Raw genomic sequence first — 21,777 nt, 5'->3', positions numbered from 1 at the left:
ACTATTCTTTGCACACCCTTCTTTCTAGAAAAGCTCCCCATTTACTTTCTGTGGCTGAAGCAGCTGTTTCTACAAAAGCAGCAAACAACTCTTAATGAAAAAACACTTGAGGACAATTTGCTGCCTTGACAGCTTTAACATGAACAGCCTTTCACAGAAACTCAAATTAATGTGTGTTCCCGCTGTACAGTAGTCTTGCTCAGCTTTAAGGAAACGAGGAATTTTGCTTCAATAAAAATTCAGCCACGCAAATATTCTGCTGTAAAAAGAGGCATAAACAAATAACTCTCCAACTTCCAGAATCACGTACATGAGGCAAAGGGAAATGATATAAAAATAACTAGGTTTTTGTTTACATCTCAGATTTAGAAGAGCAATTCCAGAAACTAAATTGCTTCCACAGAGGCATTGATTTAATTAGTCTACATAGCATGCCTTATTTGTGTTCAGACCTCTGACGTACACTGATAAAAAAAGAAAAAAAATACACAGTGGACACAGACAAAATAATTGCCTAAACTTTTTCTATGCCAGATGCAAGTAGGAATTCTCAAACACACTTTCATGGACTCTTCCCTACATGCAAATGATCCCTTTTTAATATACACAAACTATGTATGCTTTCAATTAAAAACATGACTGGATCGATTAGATCATATATTTTTTGCAAACCAGCCAAAAATCAAACACAAACCGAAGCCATGAAGGAATTTCTGGAAGTACAAACCATACTACAATTCTACTTCTGGCAATGAGAATCACCTCTCATTTTGACACAATGCTAGAACTGACAGCAGTGCACAAAAACATGCTGTCATTCAGCAATGAAATAACTGCATTAATAGACAGGACTCAGAATCCTAAAAACCCCTAAGTGGTCAAAATCTTAGCTTAGAAAATAAGCCCACTATGATCAAGTAACAGCAGAACACTGGCTTCTTGCTTTTTGGTAACTGTTAATCTCAATTTTGGGTCTTACTATTCAACAGGATGACGACATGAGCTCCTCAGAGATGTGAACAACAGCTTCTCTTCAGGACACAAACAGTGGCAGGGAAGGTGACATTTCTGCTTAAAGTAACAAACAGGACTACTAAGAATGGCTTCTCATACACTTTCCCCCCCCCACTGCATTTTGATCCTTGTGAGTACAGACTTTGCTTGTCATTCCTTACACTAGATTCAAAAGCCAAAACATCCCAGAATTTTGGGAATGAACATTCAACTGTGAGTGTAAATAAGATATTACTCACTTTTAGAGACAACATAAAAGTAACGTAAAAGTTCAAATCAGTGCCTACCTTGAATGAATACTTCTAAAGCCCATCAATTTTTCTGCTCTTTATAACCTCATCTAATTCTCCCTACGCATGCTCCACCCAGGAAGCAGGGATCAACAATTCTGACAAGCAAACTTACACACAGAAGTCAGATCAGCCCTTGCAAAGCCACAACCTCTTTCCCTTGTGTACACTGCAGTTCTCCTTAACTCTCCTGTGTGCACAGCACACAGCTGGTGGTGGTGGCCTCACATCACCTTCCCAAAACCCCTGCTCATTTCAAGCCTTTGGATGCTGAACAATGTGGTTCACCTTTCACCTCTTCACCATACAATAACTTTTCAGGCACTGTCCAATGATAAAAACATTCACATGTCAGAGTATCTAGAACTTAGGAAACAGTCATATCCTAAGATACCTAAGACTCTGGATATTTCCACTGAGACATGAATTAACACTCATGGCCAATTTTTTTATTGCCATTGGAAGAGCAGTGAAATCAGCAGTAGATATACAGGCATATGGCAGGTAGCAGACTGAAGCCTTCCAGAAGTCTTGACTGGAACTTGTGAGTCACTTCCACTGTGAACACAACATGTTTTCATGTAGGAAAATTAAGAAGTCAAAGCACAGAGTGTCTAAGTAAAATGAACTTTTAAATTATTGCGCTGCAATTTGCAAAGATCTTTTTATCACTCATACTCAGTACTAGACACCTTTCTCATACAGACAAGTTCATATGTTTTCATCTACTGCCTCCAAGATGGTGAATTAGTTAGAATTTCAAGACACAGAAATAAAGGAGCAGGTAAAGTGACAGGATTCTTTGCAGCAGGCTACTGAACTGCAAGGTTATTTCAGCTCTGGAGTCTGGCATTTCTGCTGTTAGTGGCATTCTTGATTTACAGGTTCATTATAACTTTATGCACATAACCTTTATGAGGCCACTATTTATTAGGGCAGCATCACTTTGTTTTACTACCATAACCTGTCATTCAGAAAAAATTCACTCTTTCTGTTTAAGGATAAAACTGTCATTAAAAAAGTGAAGAAGCAGATCATACACAGCTGCCCAAATCAACTTGGAAGGTGTTTTACAACAGATTGCTTGCAAAAATAGCTGTCACATTTTTAAAATATTTAGGAAAAATAAAAGCAGTTAGTCTTTGGAATGATCACCTTCTAAAGGGAATTACTTTTCTACTGTGAAAATTAACTATTTGAAGAATTATAAAAGATGATACTCTTGTTTGATATTTGTATTCTGCTGGATCCTGAAAGTGCTGACCAAAGCTGTTCATATGGGTAACAAAACCACAGTTCTCATCACAGAATTTAAAAGCTGCCATCAGGTGGCCAAACTGGAACCAGAGAGCAGCAAACAAACGCAAGGATTGAAGAAACATAAACATCACTTTTTCTCCTTTATTCAGAACAATAAGGACCTGACAAGGCCCAGATGATACTACTGTTTCTGCAGCAGGACTGGCTCCTCCCAAGGAGTCCTTGCGGTCCTTCCGCAGGATACACCAGCCCCGGGGCTGCTCCGCCCGCCCAGCGGTGCCGCTGCCGGCCCGGCCCTGGCAGCACTCGGGTGTCAGCCCAGGGGCATCGCTCGGCCCTGCCAGACTCAAGTCAGCATTTGTAAAACCAGTTCGTATGCATGCAAGGAGTCACCTATCTACAAATTCCTGCCCACCCAGGAGGAGTGGCTTGTTAATGCAAAAGAAAATATATTTAATTTTTCACTGCATGCCCAGTGCCTTTGTACCAAAAAAAAATGGAGAATTAGTACGTTGAAAGTGAATTAGAGACAGTGGAATGGTAAGAGTAGCAGTGCATAACAATGTAACACACAATACACTACACAATAAGAAATACTACAGGCTTGTAGTGCTGAAATGCAAGTGCTGAAACTGAAAATCTGAGTTCAAACATGACCTGTAGCTCATGCTACAGTGTTAGATCAGCTGCATCCTGCAGGTCATTTTAACAAGTACTACTCTTACTCAAAGTGTGGGAAAGCCAACAGTTAATACCCTGTACTCAGAGCAGCATTTTACATTTGCACTACTGACATAAATGTTCACAAGTTATGCCCCTATGAGACAGTAAAGTAATATTGCATTCATTTTAAAAAGCAAAGAACGTATGAGACACTAACATTAAGTGGATTTCTCAAGGCCACAAAGCCAAGTGGAGAGGTGAGGTCTCTTTGGGTATTAATTACAAGGTATTCTTAGTGCAAACAGGCAATAACACACCAATTCATTTGAAGTTTATCCCTTCCAGCATCAGATCTCCTAGAGAACTCTTCCTATGTAAACACAAAGGTTGCTTATTTTAATGGTTCTCTACAACAAACAGATTATTTCTATTTTTTTCTAAGAGAAGGACAGATTAGGAAGAAGTAAGGTCAGACAACTTTTCTGCAAACTCTTTAATTCAACAGTTGTCTAGGACAGGAGAAGTCATTTTTTACCCCTAGGCATGACGTTACCCCTATCACATATGAAGGCCTGGAATCTACATTATATTCCTACTATTGTAACACTTTTTTCAAACAAGTATCAAAGACATACAAAAAAAAAGCTAAAGTCTGCTTTTTTCCAGTATGCTTCCTTCATATAATAATGTAAATCAGAAAACACATAGAATCCTGTGTTCTAAAGCTACACTATGATGGGGTACATCTAAAATAAAAACATGCAAAGGACATATTCCTTAAATCTGAAATATATACTATTTTCTCAAAGGGTAAGATACAGAAAAACATACCAGCAAGCATCAATTTGTCTCACTGATCTATCCCCTCAATAGCCAGAGGCTATTTTTAAGTATGCTGACTTAACATAAGAATCTGAATTGTATAAATCAACGTCTCAATTAACATTTTGTTTAGGAAGAGTTACGGAAGAAAAACAGAATGTAATCATTTGCTAGCACAGTGGCTCCAGAGGTCTGGGAGTGTGTGCAAGAAGAATGGAGTTGAATGTGGGAAGGGTCCATTATTCTTTCAATAGCGTCTGGTACTGCAAAGTATGTACTTGCATACTTTCCTACTGGAAAAGCTTAAGGCTTCAGTAGCTCCTTGGTCTGGGAAAATGGCAGGCACCCAAATGCTAACCCAGGGATCTAGGAACAAGATCTACCTGAAGAACAATATTTTTCAAGTGGCCTTAGAACTGAAAAATGGCCATAAAAAGAAGTCTCATTCCCAAGGGATTTTATTCCTTCTGTCTGGCTGCTGTTTGTCAGGTGCCATTCCCCACACACATCCTCAGCACATTCTAAAGCAAGAATGGAGAGAGGGCCTCTCTGAAAATAATCACACTTGCTGAAAGACCAGCCCTGCATAAATATCTCTAACAACAGTACAAACAGAAATCAGACTTCTTGCCCGATACTTTAGTTGAAATTTATAGCACCACTGGCCATGATTCTGTTATTACTATTCTACCTGGCTAAGGCTCAAAGTTACAGAAGTGGGAATTTCAGAGGTATTTTCAGAAATGATGTAGCTCATTTGGGGGAAGAAAACCAACCAAAAAAATATACTTAGTTCTACAAATGCTATACCAATGCATCAGTGAATAGAGCTATATGTTACACATATATGTATACATATATGAACACATGTACCATAGAGATGGGACAGAGAAGTTAAGGATACACATGGCCTCTGAAATTATATTTAATGCTATACCTTGGGACTAATAAAGCAAAGGGGGGGGAAATAAAATCAAAGGGAATACTAGAAGACAGTCTCTTGTGCTCTTGCAAATATCACCAGCTGCTGGATGATTTATATGCAAAAAAACTAGAAGTTGAGCTTTAACTTAAATTTCCCTGCTTTCTTACTGGTTTGCTTCCAACCCTAGGAGTTTAATTAAAGTCCATCAGCCAAATTTTTCTGTCTGAAGGACCTAAGTTATTCCTTTTTAAAATCTTCCTGTACTGACTGACCCAGATTTTTTAAACTCTTGAGCTTTCACCAACCTGATTATGAATACACACACACGTAACACACACATTTTTTAGAAGGCTAAGGAATTTCAAGATGACCAACCCAAGAAATACCAACAGCTCCTGCTGCCAATATGCAGGTATATGCAAGTTATACTTAAAATGAGTAACTGGGCAAGATACAGCATTCTGTACTGCCAGTTCACATGTCAAGATCGAATAGCCACCTCCTCTTCATTCTTAACAGAGTATATAGTATTTGGTGACTGGGGAAGGAAAGTTCTACAAGAGATCTCAAAGAAAAGTGGAAAAGCAGTTTTACTTCTTGTAAAAGGAATCTCTATCTCATCCTCTCTAGCTGGAGAAATGGTGCAATAAATTTGATGAAGAAAGGAAGGATTTAAAGCCAGAGAAAATTAGGATTTCTCAAAGCAGAAACATAGAGAAACATGCTGCCCTTAGGAATAGATCCCTGCTATTTACTTGATCTACTGGAAGAACTCCTGGGGAGCATGTCTTAGCAAGAGAAAGGAAAGTTTGCTATGCTCTTCATTTCCTGTGTAATTCCAGAAACTGCCAGCACAATGCTGTTTGGGGAGAACCACACTACAGCTATTCAACAGGGAATTCGGCATTGTATTCTGAATGAATGGAAACATTCTCAAAGATATATATTTGCTGCAACTAAAGTAGAATGCAAACCCAGTAAGGATGTGAGCCCACATACACCTTCAATCAGCTAATTGCAAATTGTGACTCTTTCCATTATGACTTTCGCAATATTCTTCGCAGTGCGCAACATCACAGTAAATCACCCGGGTTAGAGTTCACAGGAGCCACGAACTAAGTGCAATAAATCAGCACTAAAAATATTATGCAACTGCAGTTCGACTGATACCAAGTGTAGCTAATTTTAACAGAGAGGCCATCACTTTTATGTGTCCTTGCAAGTTAGTGATTTGGAATCTTGGTGACCAGGATGAAGGAAAGGCTCTCAGAAATCTGGATTTCTTAGAATAAACTAGATGAATGGTTCCCTGCAAAAACCCCAGTGGTATTTCCCGCCTGTCCACTGCAAAAACCTTCTGCTAAGCATGACAGTGTAAAGGACTAAAAATGCATCAGTAACACAGAACAGTAAGGGAACCACAAACTTTGGCTGGGTTCGTGAGCTGGGACCTCATCCCCAAGCAGAATCAGACCTTTTAACTGAAGAGGAACAGTCATATGCCTCATTTCACCCTTACTTTGCTTTAAACTAGGCTGTTCCCCCCCCGCCATATTCCACATTGGCTGATAAATTCCCCAACGGCGGGTGTTAACTAACTCCGCATTCCAGTCTGCTCTGCGTCATGGAGTTCCACATCCCGCTGATGAGGAACACATGGCGGACATGTGGTAGGGGAGAGCCTGACAGCGCTCGCACAAGCAGGGATAACTCCTCTGACCTTTGGCTTTTTTTCCTCTCTGTACCATCCCAACTGCACAATGAAGAGTCTGTGTCCCTCTGTCGCGTACTGGTCACTCTGGGATCACTGGACACAAGCTGAAACCCTAACATTTCAACAGGCAGCTACACTGAATACACATTATGGCTGAAAATGCATGTTGAAAGCAAGCAATTGATCGTTCTGTGTCTCTGCCCTAAGCAAACCATACAGAGGAACTTTTAGACCATACAGGGTTACATCTGGATCAACTGGGGTAAGTATGTCACAAAAAGAATTGGTGATGGCTATGCTTCCTCATCAACTCTGTGATATAACTCACAGCCTTGCTAAAAAGTACACAGTGGCAACTGTATTGAAGTATTAAGATGTCTTTCTAAAATGAACAGACCATTTATCATCTTTTCAAGACCCAAGCCTGGCTTAGAGTAACAATGAGCTTCAACTTCAGTGTTGTCCAGCCTGAATGATTCATGCAGAGTACTGCATTTACCAAATCACATGGACTCCAGGGTGTCCAAGCAATACAGTCATCCCTTCCTCCTTTGAAACCTCTGAAAAGTAAAACCGAATCACAGGCTAAGTGCTGGTCTGAGACCGCAGCAGACAGACAGACAGACAAATGACTAATGACAATCCATGCAACATACATTTACTGCCAATTAGAAACCAAATGCTGAGCCTCAAGCTCTCTGCTTTTAGCCTTACGTGTACTAGAACACTGGCAAGAATCTTGCAGTAAAAGGAAAGCCATTGCCAATAAGCCTTTCTATAGCTACATTCAGTAGAAGTTCCTGCTAATATTCCAGATTCTGAGATTCATGACCTCTTACCTGTACAAGCTGTCAAGACACAGCATGACCTTTCTTTTATAAATAGGACCTGGATATGCCATACATTCCTTTCAACCCCCCGCCAATGAATGAATACAATAACAAGGCAGCAGCAAAACAATAAAATCCTGTGGAAGCAACAGTATTAAAATCAGTAATAGCACTATGTTCTTTAAAATATGAAGTCAATGTCTCACTAACTGCTCTTATACTATGTTCACATTTATTATACAAGTGTAACATATAAATGCCCAAATTAAAGAGTTTTCGTTATACTTGGCTAAATTGGTTTTAGAAATAGTAAAACATTTTAAAAATACTCAATTTCTGAAGTTGAAGGCTACACTCATCCCCAACAAATTTACAGAAAAAGCAGAGCAAGTTAAGCAAAGTTTAAATGCATAATAAAAAGAGCAAACTTTCCGAGAAAAAGAATGGCTTTTAGTTACAGCAACTACTCTTAGTTAGCTGAGAAACTAAACAGGCATGCAAAACCTACTCAGGGCATCCTGAGAACATCTACTCCCAACTCATGTCTCAAAAAACAACTCATGGGTCAATATTTTTCTGAAATGTTCAGCAAAATCCTCTTTTCTAAAGAAATATGATTAAAGCTACACCAACATTTTTAAAGCGTGGTTATAGTCTGAGAAGTTAGTGTGTAAAAGTCACACCCTTTTATTCAATAGACTTAGTTCCCCTGTTTTGATTCAGTCAGATCCGCTTGCTTTACTGGCTAAAATAACTTTTTACAGCTTTCTAAATTCCTATTAGTACTGTGAAACCAATTCAATTCTGGGAAGGGGAACCAGATTCTTTTCTGGCTTGTGCATCTGTAAAAGGATTATTACCTAAATCAACACATACAATTTCTATTTTTTGATGGAGGAGCCAGAAAGAACCTCACTTATTTTTTGGATGCTAGTCAGAAAATTTTATTTTTATTTGTGAGAAGAGCAGACCTGGACTAATTGAAAGAGCAGATCTGGATCAACAGAAAAGACATCACTCTATAGAAGTCATATTTTAGAGAAAAGAAGTTATATCCAACAACCTTCTACGGTATTTCTCAAAATACCACTTGAATGCAAAGGAAACTTAGTCAGAAAAATTTGCTAATACCGAAAACTCCGGATTTTTCAAAGAGAAGACTACCACCAAAGCTAGGATGTGTATTCATTCTGCACACAGCTGGGACCAGCAAAGAGTTTTGCTCCCTGGTCTGTCCTGAACTGCTCCTCAGGATTTTCCTATGGAGTTGCATTACTGCATTCCCCCCTTCCCTGCCAGTGGCCCTGCTTGTGGGGACATATTCCCAAATGCACAAAGTAAAAGGTTATCAAAGTCATCCTGCTGTTTACTCTAACAGAAATCATGACGCTATTTTTGACACATGTGGCTAATGGAGTACTCAACTATATGTCCAGCTGGGCATAAGCTTGGGGTGGTGGCCCCTTCACCAGCACAGCTGGATCTGGAAGAGGACATCTGCCCATGATCTAGTTTAGGATGCTTCACACTGTAGAGCATCTGCCCTATACCCGTGTCATTCCCAGCTTTTCTAAAGGAAATAGATTTTAAAAGAAAAAAAGAACCACCATAGGAGCAGCAGAGTATTTCAGAGATGCCAATTTCCCAAGAACAACAGATTTAGAGAACAGAAACATTAAGGAAGTTGCAGCATGTTTATATATGATCCACTTATTTAAAACAAATTATCAGGAGGAAAAAAAAAAGGACAATATCCCAAGGCAACAGAAAGGAAATCAAGCGTATCAAAGCTGTTTCTGAACTCCCATTACCTACCCACTTGGCAATGCTGACTTTTGAAATTATACTACACCATTCATTTTTACTCGGAGAAAAGGAAGAAAAAACTCCCCCATCTTACCCCCTCTTTTTATTAAAATATCTTAAAAACAGATCTGCATTGTTACTTCAAGGTTACTAATGTTAGTACTATATATATTTATAGATGAGGTATTCCTTTCTGTCTGAAGCACATGAGGTAATAAGTAGCTGGAATTGTCACGGTGATTTATTAACATATTCTCTAGGAGAAGCCCTGCACCTGCATCTGTGCAGACAGAACACCCACGAAGGCTGAACTCACCCCTACACAGCCCACAAAATCTTAAAAGGAAATGCTCCAAATTTAGACCTGCTTCAACAGGTGTCTTTTACTGTTTCACTTTGCATGACCATAAATATCAGAGGTGGAGCAAAAAGCTCCCTGTCCATTGTAATCGTGCTTTGAAAACAAATACCTTCGCCCCCTCCCAAAGCAGAGGCAGCAGCTATGGAATTCTCATCATTTCCTCACTCCTTCATCCTGTCAAGACCCAAGTCAGAGAGATGTCACCGGCAAAACCAGGCTCCAGGGATGAGCACATAACTTTATTTTTTTCTCTTCAAAGGGCCCTAAGCTGGCTCTGAAACTTCCCCAAACTGTATTTCTTTCATTCTAGTATCTCATCTTGCAGCTATTTGCCAAAGTGAATGACATGCACAGGCTGTTCATGGCTTTTTATAAGCTCTCATTACCCAAACAGGGAACCATTTCCTTGAAAATGCTTTGCCCAGCAGAATTAGTCTCTCTAGGCACCACCAATAAATTTGTCTTTTGGCCCAGCCTATTGCACTCCAAAACGTGCCTGGATAGATGTATTTGATATTGTTTTCCACTTGTTTACTGAGGGAGGATGCTACCTGTGGGACTTGTCATCAGGGTGATTAACAGCACAGGGAAAATAAAAGACAATTTTACCAGCTGAGTTGAAAGCTTTGCCAGACTTGCTCTGGCAAGCAAAGGAGCAAAATCCAGACTCCTTTCTGTGGTATAACAAGGAGATGCAATCCCAGCCCCAAAATGGCTATCCACGACTTACAAAACCAACACAAATCAACACAAAAAATCTGGAAAAGAAATCCTAACCAAACTGAGAAAGAGAATAACAGGTTACACCATGAGCTTAGAAATCCCACTAAAATGTTTCCTTTTGTAACACTTCCATTATTACAAAATGCCCAAGTCAAGAGCAAATAAATATTCAATACTCAAAAGGTACTCCGGAGAATGTGTGTTTTCCCCTGTCCCTCCTCACCAGCTGCTCTTTTATGGCAGGAAAGTGAAGAGCATGAAATCCAATGATAGGAAGAAGGCAAAGGTCAGGAAAAAGGTTTTTCTTCAAGGATTTAAATTAGTGTTCTACAGCTTTGCATGTTTTGTCAACACAACTTCCCTCCTGTGAGGAGGGGAAGCCAAAGGGCCTTTGAACCATTTCTGTATGGGATCTAGATTTTTACCAGTAACAAGATTCCTAGCTTTAAAGAAAAGCTCATCTTCCCTCTCCCCATTCCTTTCACCACTCCCTCCCTGTCCCTCCTCCCACTCCCCTCCTTAAAAAGAGAGAGGAAAAAGAAAATAGAAAAAGGATCTGAAGAACAAAACAAGCACTGGAGGAGTTCTAGAGTTCATGTAACGAGACCACTATAGCCCTTCAAAGGGACCATTAAAAGCAAAACAAACAAAAGCAACACCCTCAAGATGTCTATTGTATTTTACAGAGGAACGAATGCGTGTACTGGAAATTCTCCCACCATCTTGCCACAAAGTCTGTTATTTCATCAAAACAAAGTTCAGAGATCAAGAAACAGCCAACATGGCAGCTGAAAGTCAGTCACATCAAGTGATCCATGAAGAAAACGAGATTGGGCTTGCTTTTTTTCTTTTTTTTTGCTCTCCTCTCTTTACTATGATGTATTAAAAAAAGACTTCAAAGATTGTTTCAAGCGTCGCTTTTGTTTCTCACATGAGAAATTCAGGGGTTGAGCAGGTCTAGACAACACAGTGGTTGAAACACCATTAGCTGCCAACACTTTGTCTTCCTACAGCTCCCACAGTTGTTGCTACCCTGCATTTGCCTCAACTGAAATTATTTGATGATTTCCATATACTATTTTGCTTCCCTCAGAGCTTCCCAAAGATGGCAGCTGTAGGACAGAGAGAGCACACCAACATCAACAGTTTCAGATGTCAGAGGCTCTCGCCCAGGTGCGTACTGGCCCAATACTTCTGCCTGATGCTTCAAAGCATCTTTTTTTTTTTTTTAAATTATTTTTAACACTTAGCAGATCTCTTTTTATTCTTCTAGACTATCCTAGCATCTTTGGGCTTTACTTGGAGGGTGGCTAACACTTTACATTTGCTTTCATAGCTGTGCATATAAGAAAGACAGGGAGACAGATTTTTATCCCATCTGTATATCATCAACACTCCATTTACCAAATCCCAAACAGTTATGCTCAAGATCTGCTGAAGACAATGTAACTGAACAGGTGCTACTGAGGGCAAAGTTTAGCCTGCAGGATAAAGCCTGATTAATTTAGCTATAGGAATGAGAATCTTCTGGTCAGATGAACCTGTAAAATCAGGGGTCAACTAAGGTCACATATGTTACAGCAATTTCTAAGCCATTATACCACAGCCACCCTCTAGTGCCAGGAGGAAGCCATAAAGACAAGCTTGTCACTAACCGTAGATAAAATATTCCTCCCCTAGCCCAAAATATATCTATTGATCTTCATGTGCACAACCCACAGAATGCATCAGTGATGAATTTCCTCCTCTATGCAGATCAGCTGCTGTGTATGCACAGAAGGCTTGCCTGCAGCTTGGTCCCTGCAATGCCCAAGATAAGCCCAGGAGAGAGCCAGTGGAAACATGCTTGGATGGGCTCCTTCCAATATAACAGTTAATAGGGCCCACTCTTGGTCATTCCTTCTAGGATAATCCTTAAACTTGGGCAGAGGAGGTGTCATCTTTCCATGGGCACAGAGCATCTCCGTCACATCTGGTAGTGGGATGTTCAAGTAAAGATTACACTGAGCCGTGGCCTACAGCACACACCAGAGGCATTTTCACAGCAGAGATTTATCTGAGAGCAGACCCCAGATGTCCGCATCCTTGACTTAAAAGGTCCACATGGATGAATTCCCAGCTCTCAAATGGCTGTTCCACAGGTGTCTCATCTCACAGAGGTGAAAGTCTGACTGTCAGCCTGGGACAGACTACAAAGGTTGGCCTCTCAAGGAGCCAGCACAGCTTTGCACAGAACACGTCAGACGTGTGCCTGAGAAAACTAAAATCACTGTACAGGAGAGCATAAAGAACAAGTCATCTTTCCTTCTCCTCCTAATGGATATGAATTACACCGTGCAGAAAGCTCAGCTTGTCTGGCATATTTGATAAATTCATCCAAGTCGCCAGTGAAGTTTAATGGTGGCTATAGCATGGTTTCTCTAATGAATCTTTTGGGGCCTGGAAAGACAGCTGAGGTTTTGTGCCTTAAATGCGCAAGAGGGTCATGAAATCCTGAGAGCCTCTCATGGATACTCTGCAAATCCATGAGACAACCAACGGGACTAGCATTTCATTTATGGACATAGGTCTAACACTTCAGAGTCTCTGAATCTAAACTGTATCTGACCTATCGCAATATAGGTTTCATTTCAAGAAGAGTTACCTTTTCATGCATTCCTTTTCTTCCCCTGGAATTTTTCCCAATAAAGGTATCAGACATGCCTATCAATTGGTTCTAATGATGTAAAAAATAATAAATACTGCTCCCTGAATATTGCAAAAGCAGTTTTTCCTCTTCCCTTCTCATCCTACTTTGTCTTTAACCATCTCTCCTACTACACAATTATTTTATCTCATCCCAAGTTCAGTTTTTATTACAAGGACTCATGAGCTTACTTCTGAAGGATGGATCTTTTAATGACAAGTTCTTCATCCAAGTCAGCTTCATTAGCCATGAAGAGCAATCTTTTTCCTGTGTCATCCACTCCAATGAAGTCGCGCTGCTCCACTGAAGTAGAAAATCAAACACAATCATTATATAACCCCATTTTAATGCAGGCTGGAAAGACAAATGAGACCACCAACCACCCCCAAAATATGAAATGCAGCTATCCCAGCAAATCCATGAATTTAATATATATTGTTGATAACTTTTTCAACTTCTTTTCAGCTGGGGGACCTTATATATATCATGGCATTCAAAACACCAGCCCTGAAAGGTTTTTGCATCCTTTTTATGAAGATGCCAACTACACGTCCTGACATGCAACAGTCTTGAGCTGTGCCTTCCATTTCTCTCTTTTTAATTTTTTTTTAAATAAAAAACCCCTGCTACCCGAATTAAAACAACAACAAATCCGAGGCAAGCAGCGAGTTCTTCAAATCCAACTGCTTCTTCCTCATAATAAGTCACTCCACATTAGAATTAGGTGGTCTGGAGAGGATTATGATTTCAGTTAAGACATAAGTATTTTGCAACTCATCTATTTTAGATAAATACCAATAGGTAAATCGCAAACACACATAAAAGTATACATCCTAAGACTTCTACCACTGATGTTTCTGGGTGGGTTAACTTGGTTTAAACATCTTTTTAGGAAACTGCCGACCAAGATAATACCTAACACTCACACGTATTATTGTGGCAATCCCCATCTCCTGCAATCAGTGACTGTGGATCAACAGGGACTTTGGCCTACTGAAATGTAAAGCATTTGTTTTTGAATAGTTTTCCACAACATCTGAATACAGTGGTGGCAGCTCATTCTCATTTGCACTCTGTAGTTGAGCCACCACTCTGGTGGCAGCCATATACCGATCTTTACAGACACAGACTGTACAAGAAAGCCACAGTAGAATTTTTTTCTCCCAATAAAAAGAATCTTTTTTCTCCCAATAAAATTATTTTGGGCCAAACTGGCACATATTTGATCTCCTAAATTCTACGCCTTTAACCACACTTGGAGTAACAACATACCCTAGAAGTAGCTAATTCTCTAAGATCTTTTTCAGACAAACTATTTTTAACTTTATTTTTCCCAGTTTAGGCCTATCCCTTGTTTTACTTTTACCTGTTCTTTCAGAGTTACCACAGTAATAACCACTGTTAAAACACAGTCAAGTCTATGCAATTGTAGAAAGTTCTCCTGTGCAATCTTTGATCAAAGTGATCAAGCATACCCTCTTCAGAAAACTCCCCAACCCTTCTCAGAAATTAATTACACAGCAAAGAAGTACAAAAATACGCCTGAACATCTAACAACACTATGACAGATTAAGTACAATTACAATAAAGCTTACTTGCTGTAAAAACTCAGAAATAAGTCTTGAAAGCAGTGCCAATTCTCATTCTATGGAGGGCAATGAAGTTTGAGATTAGGGGCTAATGAATCCTCACCTTTGCCACCTAACTGGGGTCACCTGACAGGCTGGAAATACAACAGTGACCGACTTTCCTCCATCGAGGAACCAACACTTCTCTCAAAGTTCAGGTCCTGCCTGCCCATCTCCTGGCTGTTCTTACAGTAACATATGACACTGCTATAGCAAAACTCTATGCAACAGGGAAAAGGGAAAAAAAACAACTTGATGAAGGCTGGACCAAGTACATGACTGACACCAAACCAGTTTCTCTTGCTTGTGTGGACAGATAAGAAACAAACAGTGAAACCATGAGAGTGCACTGTGGGATTTTTCATAGCAGATGCCAGGTCAGGTTTTTCCTTGAATACTGACAATAAATAACATTACTTCCGTAATCCAAAAAAAGACAAAGCTTATATACTAAAATCAATTATCCAGAGGTACAAGAGTGCTGTTTCAAATCCCACTGGTATCACTTAGCGAGGAAAAAATAAATGGAAGAGTAGACACATAACTAGGTTACAAAATCCCTGCAAGGAAGTATGAGAAAAATGTTTAAGTGACAATAATTTAACAAAATCATTTAAAGTATAAAAATGAAATGCAGGATGTTTTGCCTCCTCACGATAGATAAATAAGGACTTGATACTGCTATTGCAATTTATTAATTATCTTACAAATTAGATCCCCATCAATTTTAAGGGCTTTAACGATCTAAAGAAATCATGACATCACAAGAGAATGTTATGCACTTTAGTGTCAAAAAGAAATAAATTTCGGTCAGATTTTTGAAAATGCTTTTTAATCAATCGTAATTAATTGACACTTGAGAAAAAGACACATTTGTTAAAGATTCAGTATCCCCACCCTTTCAATTAAATGAGGAGGATTTCACATGATGAAGCCTTCTAGACCACCAAGAGGTCTTCTGGCAAACACAGAGAATACCAGTGATGACATGCTTGCTGCTTTCAAGACAAGAAAAATAAGCAGGAAAGAGTCACCATCCCCATCTTTTCTGCCTTTCTTTATACACAGAAAGGTTCAGACACTATTTTCCACTCAATCCCTTGCAAGTCATCTGTAAGCACACAGCTCCATTCTGGGTATCTGAATTCCTGACACTCTGTTTATTTGGGTTGCTACCATTGACTAGCACTTTCATGTTGTGTTTCTTTTATTGCTATGGTTCTTACTGCTCAATTTAAAAAGCCAATGAGATTATTATTGTCAATATATGATCCCCTAAATATAAAACCCAATGAGTTTGACCCTGTAATTTGCAGCTGAGTCAAGCATTGCAGGAAACCACCCGGATGAATTTATAACACTTAATACACTGCAATAAAGAAGTGTTCTTTATATCACAGTTCTTGAATGTTCAATAATACCCCAAAAGCAACAACTTTGTATCAGATTCCATGACATATGCAAAATAAAATCTTGTTGATCCTTCTCAAAAAATGAATTGCTTTGTAGAAACAGTGAAAAAATAAAGCTGCAAATAAATCTAGTGGCTCGTCATGAGATCAATTTTCTAATACAAACACTTGAACAGTACAGTGCAAGTATATAGAAACCTGTATGTGTCACAACTTAGAGGAACTGATAGTGCCACCTACTACGAAAAGCTGCCTAACATACTCCACGTTAATATCTTGTCTTTAAGTGCTTATAAGCTTAACCAAGTTCATCCCTGTCTGGGATGAAATTTCCAATGCCAGGTGCCTGCCTTAAGAGGAACATTTGAAAAACTTCAGCAAAAACCATTCAGCTGGTTCTAAGGCTAAGGAAGAAAGTGTTTAGCATAAATGGAAATGGTTTGGTGTCCTTCCCCTTGAAAAGCTCTAATCAATCTTTGAAAAACTGCAGGTTCACATGCTCTATTCTTCTCTAGCCTTCTATTTTGGATGGAAAAGTTTCTGCATATTTTATTCTTAAGAACAGGTTGTTCCAATTCCTCAGCTCCTAAAACTGATCAAATAGCAGGTGCTACCTAAGGTTTTCTGTACTGTCAAGTGGTACAAGCAAAGCACACAAGCCATGAGGCTCCACAGCCATGCTGCAATGACTGGTCCATGGGAAAAAGTTTAATCTGTTGTCTTTTTGCAATCTGTTTTTTACAAGGAAATAAAAGTCATAAACTCAAAGGCGTGAGAGGAAAGAAAAAAATGTAAAAACAAGGATTCTGCAAGACAGGCTGGAAGGCAGAGAAAGCAGCCCCTGAAAACTACTGGAAACTCTGACTATCTGTTAAAGGACACTAGAAGGGACAAGAATCACAAGAGAACAGGTGACTACAGGCAGATAAACGAACCAGATGAAGATGAGAAGTCAGAAACTGAACAGAGGATGGAACTGGTAGTGAAAGAAAAGAGTAATATATGACAGAGAAAAGCCAGGCTCTTGACAAGGATCCTTGAGGAAGGAAACTAAGGCAAGAGAACAAGAATGGAGTCTGGTGGCAGCAAGAAGCCAGCATAGGAAAAGAAAGATGGATGAGCTAAGGCAATGTTGACAGCGATAGGGTCAACATTTAATCAAGTCAATATAGCATTTAGTCAAGTAGGAATGAAAGCCAGGAGGGTCTGGTGCTCCCTAAAATGTACTTCCCTCCTCCAGAACCTGGAGAAGAACCTAAAATTCCTGTCTTGGCACTCCCCTGCTTTTAACAAATGACTGAAACAGGCCTGGTAGGGTTCATGTCTAATCTGAGGCAGCTCACAGGAAACATGTCACTAGTGCTGTCCATGGCAGCTCAAGTGGTGCTTTGCGTGGGAGATCTTAGCATTGAGCCCCACAGAAAAACAACAGGGGTGACGAAACACTTTTACATAATGGAATTTTAGTCTTTTCAAGTTTGTCTTTTACAGATCTGAAAAACCACACACAAATTTTAACAAGTCATGTAGGAAGAGTTATGCTACAAAGTCAAGCACACAGACATAAAAAACAAGCAAAATAAGAATGTGTACAATCTGATGTGTTTATATTTGCAAAGAGTCTTCAAATGATTTTGTTTATCCTCTCAGACCTCCTCACCCCCATCCTGTGTGCTCAGAGCTCACATGCTGGGCAGCTCTATGATGTTTAACCACAGACCCATTCATTTACAACTCCTGAATGCTCAACTCTGTGCTGTAGCAGTGCTCTTGACAATGTTTTATGTGCCATTAGCACTTAGATTGCCTTTTCAAAAATAGGGGGATAGAGCTGTTTGAGAGTCCAAGTACTAAATGCTTTCAGTCCTACTAACCCACATGTTGCTCCAGAAAAATCTTCATGCAGAGCCTAAGCAGTTTTCTTTTTAAAACTTATTTCCTCCACTTTCAGACAACTGTTGGCTTGCATTTCACTCCTCTCTCAGTTTGAAGCTACACTTTCTTACTTGTATTCTGGTAATGCCTCTGAATTTTAATCAAGGACCAGGACCCACTAAGCTGGAAATAATCAAGGCTCAGCATTTTAACAGATATCATTAAAAGAAAATGAGAGGTATGGTGTGGGAACAACTGTGTGGTATTTAGTACTTTTAGCATATAAGTAAAACAGGGATAATAGCCCTGCTCTGCCTTACAGCAGTGCTGTGAGAACAGATACATTAAAGATTACAAGGCACTAACTAAGATATTATGGTAAGAGGGACAAGATAAGCATCTAATCAAGTCCTTGAAATCAGTGGGAGTTTTGACTAGCAAAAGGCTCTTGGGTGTGATTTCAGAGGAGTAATTCACTACATACCATGAGAGGGGAGAATTTCTAGAAGTGTTTGTTACCCACCTAGTGCTGGTCCCTACAGCCAGTGTAAAGTTCCCAGCTATAATCTGGCTGATGCTTAGTGCTCTTGAAAAACCTAACGGTTTTAATGTTCATATGTAACAAAAATTCAGGGTTTCATCCAAAACTCACTGAAGTCACCTGGACCTTTTCCCTTAACTCTTGTGAGCTTTGGATCACAGCCTGCAAGATTACATGAGTCTAATACTTAATTCTGAGCTGGAAAAAACCAAGTCACACCCTCACCAGGGAATCTGAGGAAAAATAGGGTATCTGTGCCTTTTTTATTTCTTTTGCTCTGGGACTGATAACTAAACATATCATACATACCAGTGGTTTCTCTATAATTTATTAAGAAATATGTATTCCTACCTACATACCTGGCTTTTTTTTCCCTTTCTGTCCTGGTACCACTTCTGTTGGTTCATGAGTTTTCTTCATCAACATGGAGAGAGTAGCATCATGTGTCCGAAAGAGGTCCACAACTTTATATAAATCAACATCTGTGATCAGATCGCAGCTCAACACCAAGACATCAGTCTGTCAAAGAAGGAAAAAAACCAACAAACCTTTCAGAGATACAAATTACCACATACAGACTAGCATTTGAGGATCAAAAACCAAATACACATCTTAATTTTTTTTTTTTTTTAATTTTTTATTTACAACTGCCAAAAATAGCTCCTGGTTTTTACCAGTGTGCTTTTCTTGAGTCCTGCTGTTACTGTTATTTGGTTAATGCATATCCAGCTCTGGACCATAAAGAATATGTGACCATCTCAATTGTCTTTGTCTGCTCCTAAAGACACAGAAGCCATAGTTTTCAAGACTAACAAGAAATTCTGCAGTATTTTCAACAGCTACTTTTAGTTATATAATGATGTAGAAAAGAAATCTTTCTGAAGAACTCCTTTTTAGCTGACTTTGCATCTGGCTACAAACCACTGGAAAAGATATTTAAACTATGTTATTTTATCAGGGGACAAAAAAAACAAAGACTATCTAGGATGTGATTTGCTCAGTAATTGCACTGCGATGGTGGGCTCAGTTTAGAAATACATTTCCTAAACCCAGCAATACTCCATTTAAAAAAAAAAAAAAGGAAAAAAAAGAAAAGAGGAAGTTAGGCCCTATTTAATAGGAGGCTTGTATTTAATTTTGATCTCAAAGGATTCCAAAGTCCCTTACAAAGTTTTTAAGAGAACTGCTGCACAGATCACAGGAACATTGTCACAAATTAACCAAGACATAGCAGCTTCATTAACAGTGCACACTACCAATATAATCCAGCTAAAAACTCTTATTTAGAAAAAAATTCTGTATTTCATGTGGGTTGTGGAATATGCTGCCAAAAACCTACGAGTTCAGCAATTATCTTCATTTAAACTAATCCTAACATAATATTTGTGCAGCACGGCCTACAGAAAAGTAGCAAATTTCCACTTTTTGTTAATGATCAACCTTCTAAAGGCCTCTCAAGAAGACAGTGTTTCTTTCCTGACAGTTCCCATTTTCACGTTTTCTGCTACCACTTCCCATGCTAAGCCTCCCTGCAGTGTGACATGGCTGCTTAGTTTTGTCTTTTTAAAAGACAATATTGATTAAGAAGGGCATTAGACAATACTTAGTAAAACTTGAATTAATCGATGGAGGATCTACTCTTACTTTTGAAGACTATCTTGGTTTAAAGCAAACTATTTCAGGATTGACCTCTCATTCCAGAAAGGTTTATTATAGAAAAGCTTGGTTTACAGACTTTATCTAACCCTAGGAGATTCCACACTGTAGTTGAGACTAGCTGAGGTCTGGTATTTACATTATTTGACAGGTTCTCCTATAACTGCTAGTTTCACGTGTTTACCAATAAGGCATTGGAATTCATCATGTCACAAACTGCTGGAGCTGCTGATTTGGCATGCTGTGCAAAAGGTCAAGCTCTTCAATTTCCATGTGATTTCTCCCCACTTTACTGAGAAACACCTGGCTGCTTTACAGGAAGGAACAATGTGCAGGTTGAGAATTTTACACATTCAAAACCTGACTTGCATCACTCCTTTTAACATATTTTCAAAATGTGTATTTTATATTACAGTTTTGCCCAGGAAAAGTGTTTTAATTAGCACTTCTCTAAAAAAACCCAACATGCACACATTGGGAAAAAACCCAACAACCCAAACCACTAAAGCAAGTTGCCCAGCCTTCTGGAGCAGCCCTGCTCCAACATTCCAGGGTGTACAAAGAAAATAAGAAAAAAATTCATCTTGGTATGGAAGTAAATCTCCCACTTCACAACTGTAAACTGTGAAGAAACACATATTAAATATCCTGGAAAATCCTGCAAAATTTTCAGATATTCTGTTTTTACAAGAGCACAAATGAGTTACAACATTTACAGAAAACACCAAAAGGTATTCAAGACCCGTCTAAATAGACCTGTACTTTTCAAACTCCCTTTTTTATTGGAAGAAAGAGATTGCTAGCTTCAAATCTAAATGCATTTGCTCCAGTGGTGAAAATAAGAAATAATAAAATGAGAGAGACTGACATCCCAACAGTCTTATACTAAGGAACAAGTATCTGGACTTGTAAAACAAACCTTGTAATTATTTCACATTTTACTAAATGCTTTAATCTGTCACTAGTGCAAAAACCCAACAAGCATTTCATAGTTCTGACCAGGCTCCTGGGTTTTTTCTTCTCACTATAGGACAAGCTTTTTGCAAAAACTGAATGCAAGACCCCTGAGGAGCATACGGGAACAGAACCACCAAATGTCTGGTTGCCATCTGTTCTACCCATTTACTCTCCCAATATGTAAATAAACGTCAGTGAGCACAGGGACCAGTGAAACACACAGTTGCTCTGTAAAGCCCACATTTCTGCCTCTCCTCCTGATGAGCAGAGCAGTGGCCTCAGAAGCACGCTGAGAATACACCATGAAAGGCTCTTTTGGGACTTGACAGCCTCCCCTTTGAAACACCACCCCCCTCATAAATAAAGCCCTCACTGTCTAATGGATGCACTTTTTTTTCCAGTGTACAACTCCTGAACGAATAAACTAATGGCTGAATGAAAAAATAAACTATCCTAGAACCTTAGCAGAAGTGTGTGTTTTTCTTTACGTTTTCAGGGTGGGTGTAGAAGAAAGAAAATAAATGGTAGAACTTGTGGGTTTTTTACATATATACATGCCAAATAAATGCAGTGCACCTTTCCCAATGAACCACTGATACAAAGAAGAGAAGTAC

General features: G+C 39.2%; 1 protein-coding gene across 1 annotated transcript in view; it reads right to left on the bottom strand.

Annotated features, from left to right (window-relative positions):
* The window catches only part of EIF2B3 (eukaryotic translation initiation factor 2B subunit gamma), a 98,758-nt gene that overhangs the window by 59,739 nt on the left and 17,242 nt on the right, over nucleotides 1–21,777 (bottom strand). The window contains exons 3-4 of the mRNA XM_039555935.1: nucleotides 18,910–19,069; nucleotides 13,286–13,397 (exon numbers count right to left, since the gene is read on the bottom strand). Of these exons, the coding sequence (XP_039411869.1) occupies nucleotides 13,286–13,397; nucleotides 18,910–19,069 (272 nt within the window). The remainder of the gene's footprint in view (nucleotides 1–13,285; nucleotides 13,398–18,909; nucleotides 19,070–21,777) is intronic.

This window comes from Corvus cornix, chromosome 8 (assembly GCF_000738735.6).
Source record: "Corvus cornix cornix isolate S_Up_H32 chromosome 8, ASM73873v5, whole genome shotgun sequence".
Classification (NCBI taxonomy): Eukaryota; Metazoa; Chordata; class Aves; order Passeriformes; family Corvidae; genus Corvus; species Corvus cornix.
This window is presented reverse-complemented; position numbering and strand designations above follow the sequence as displayed.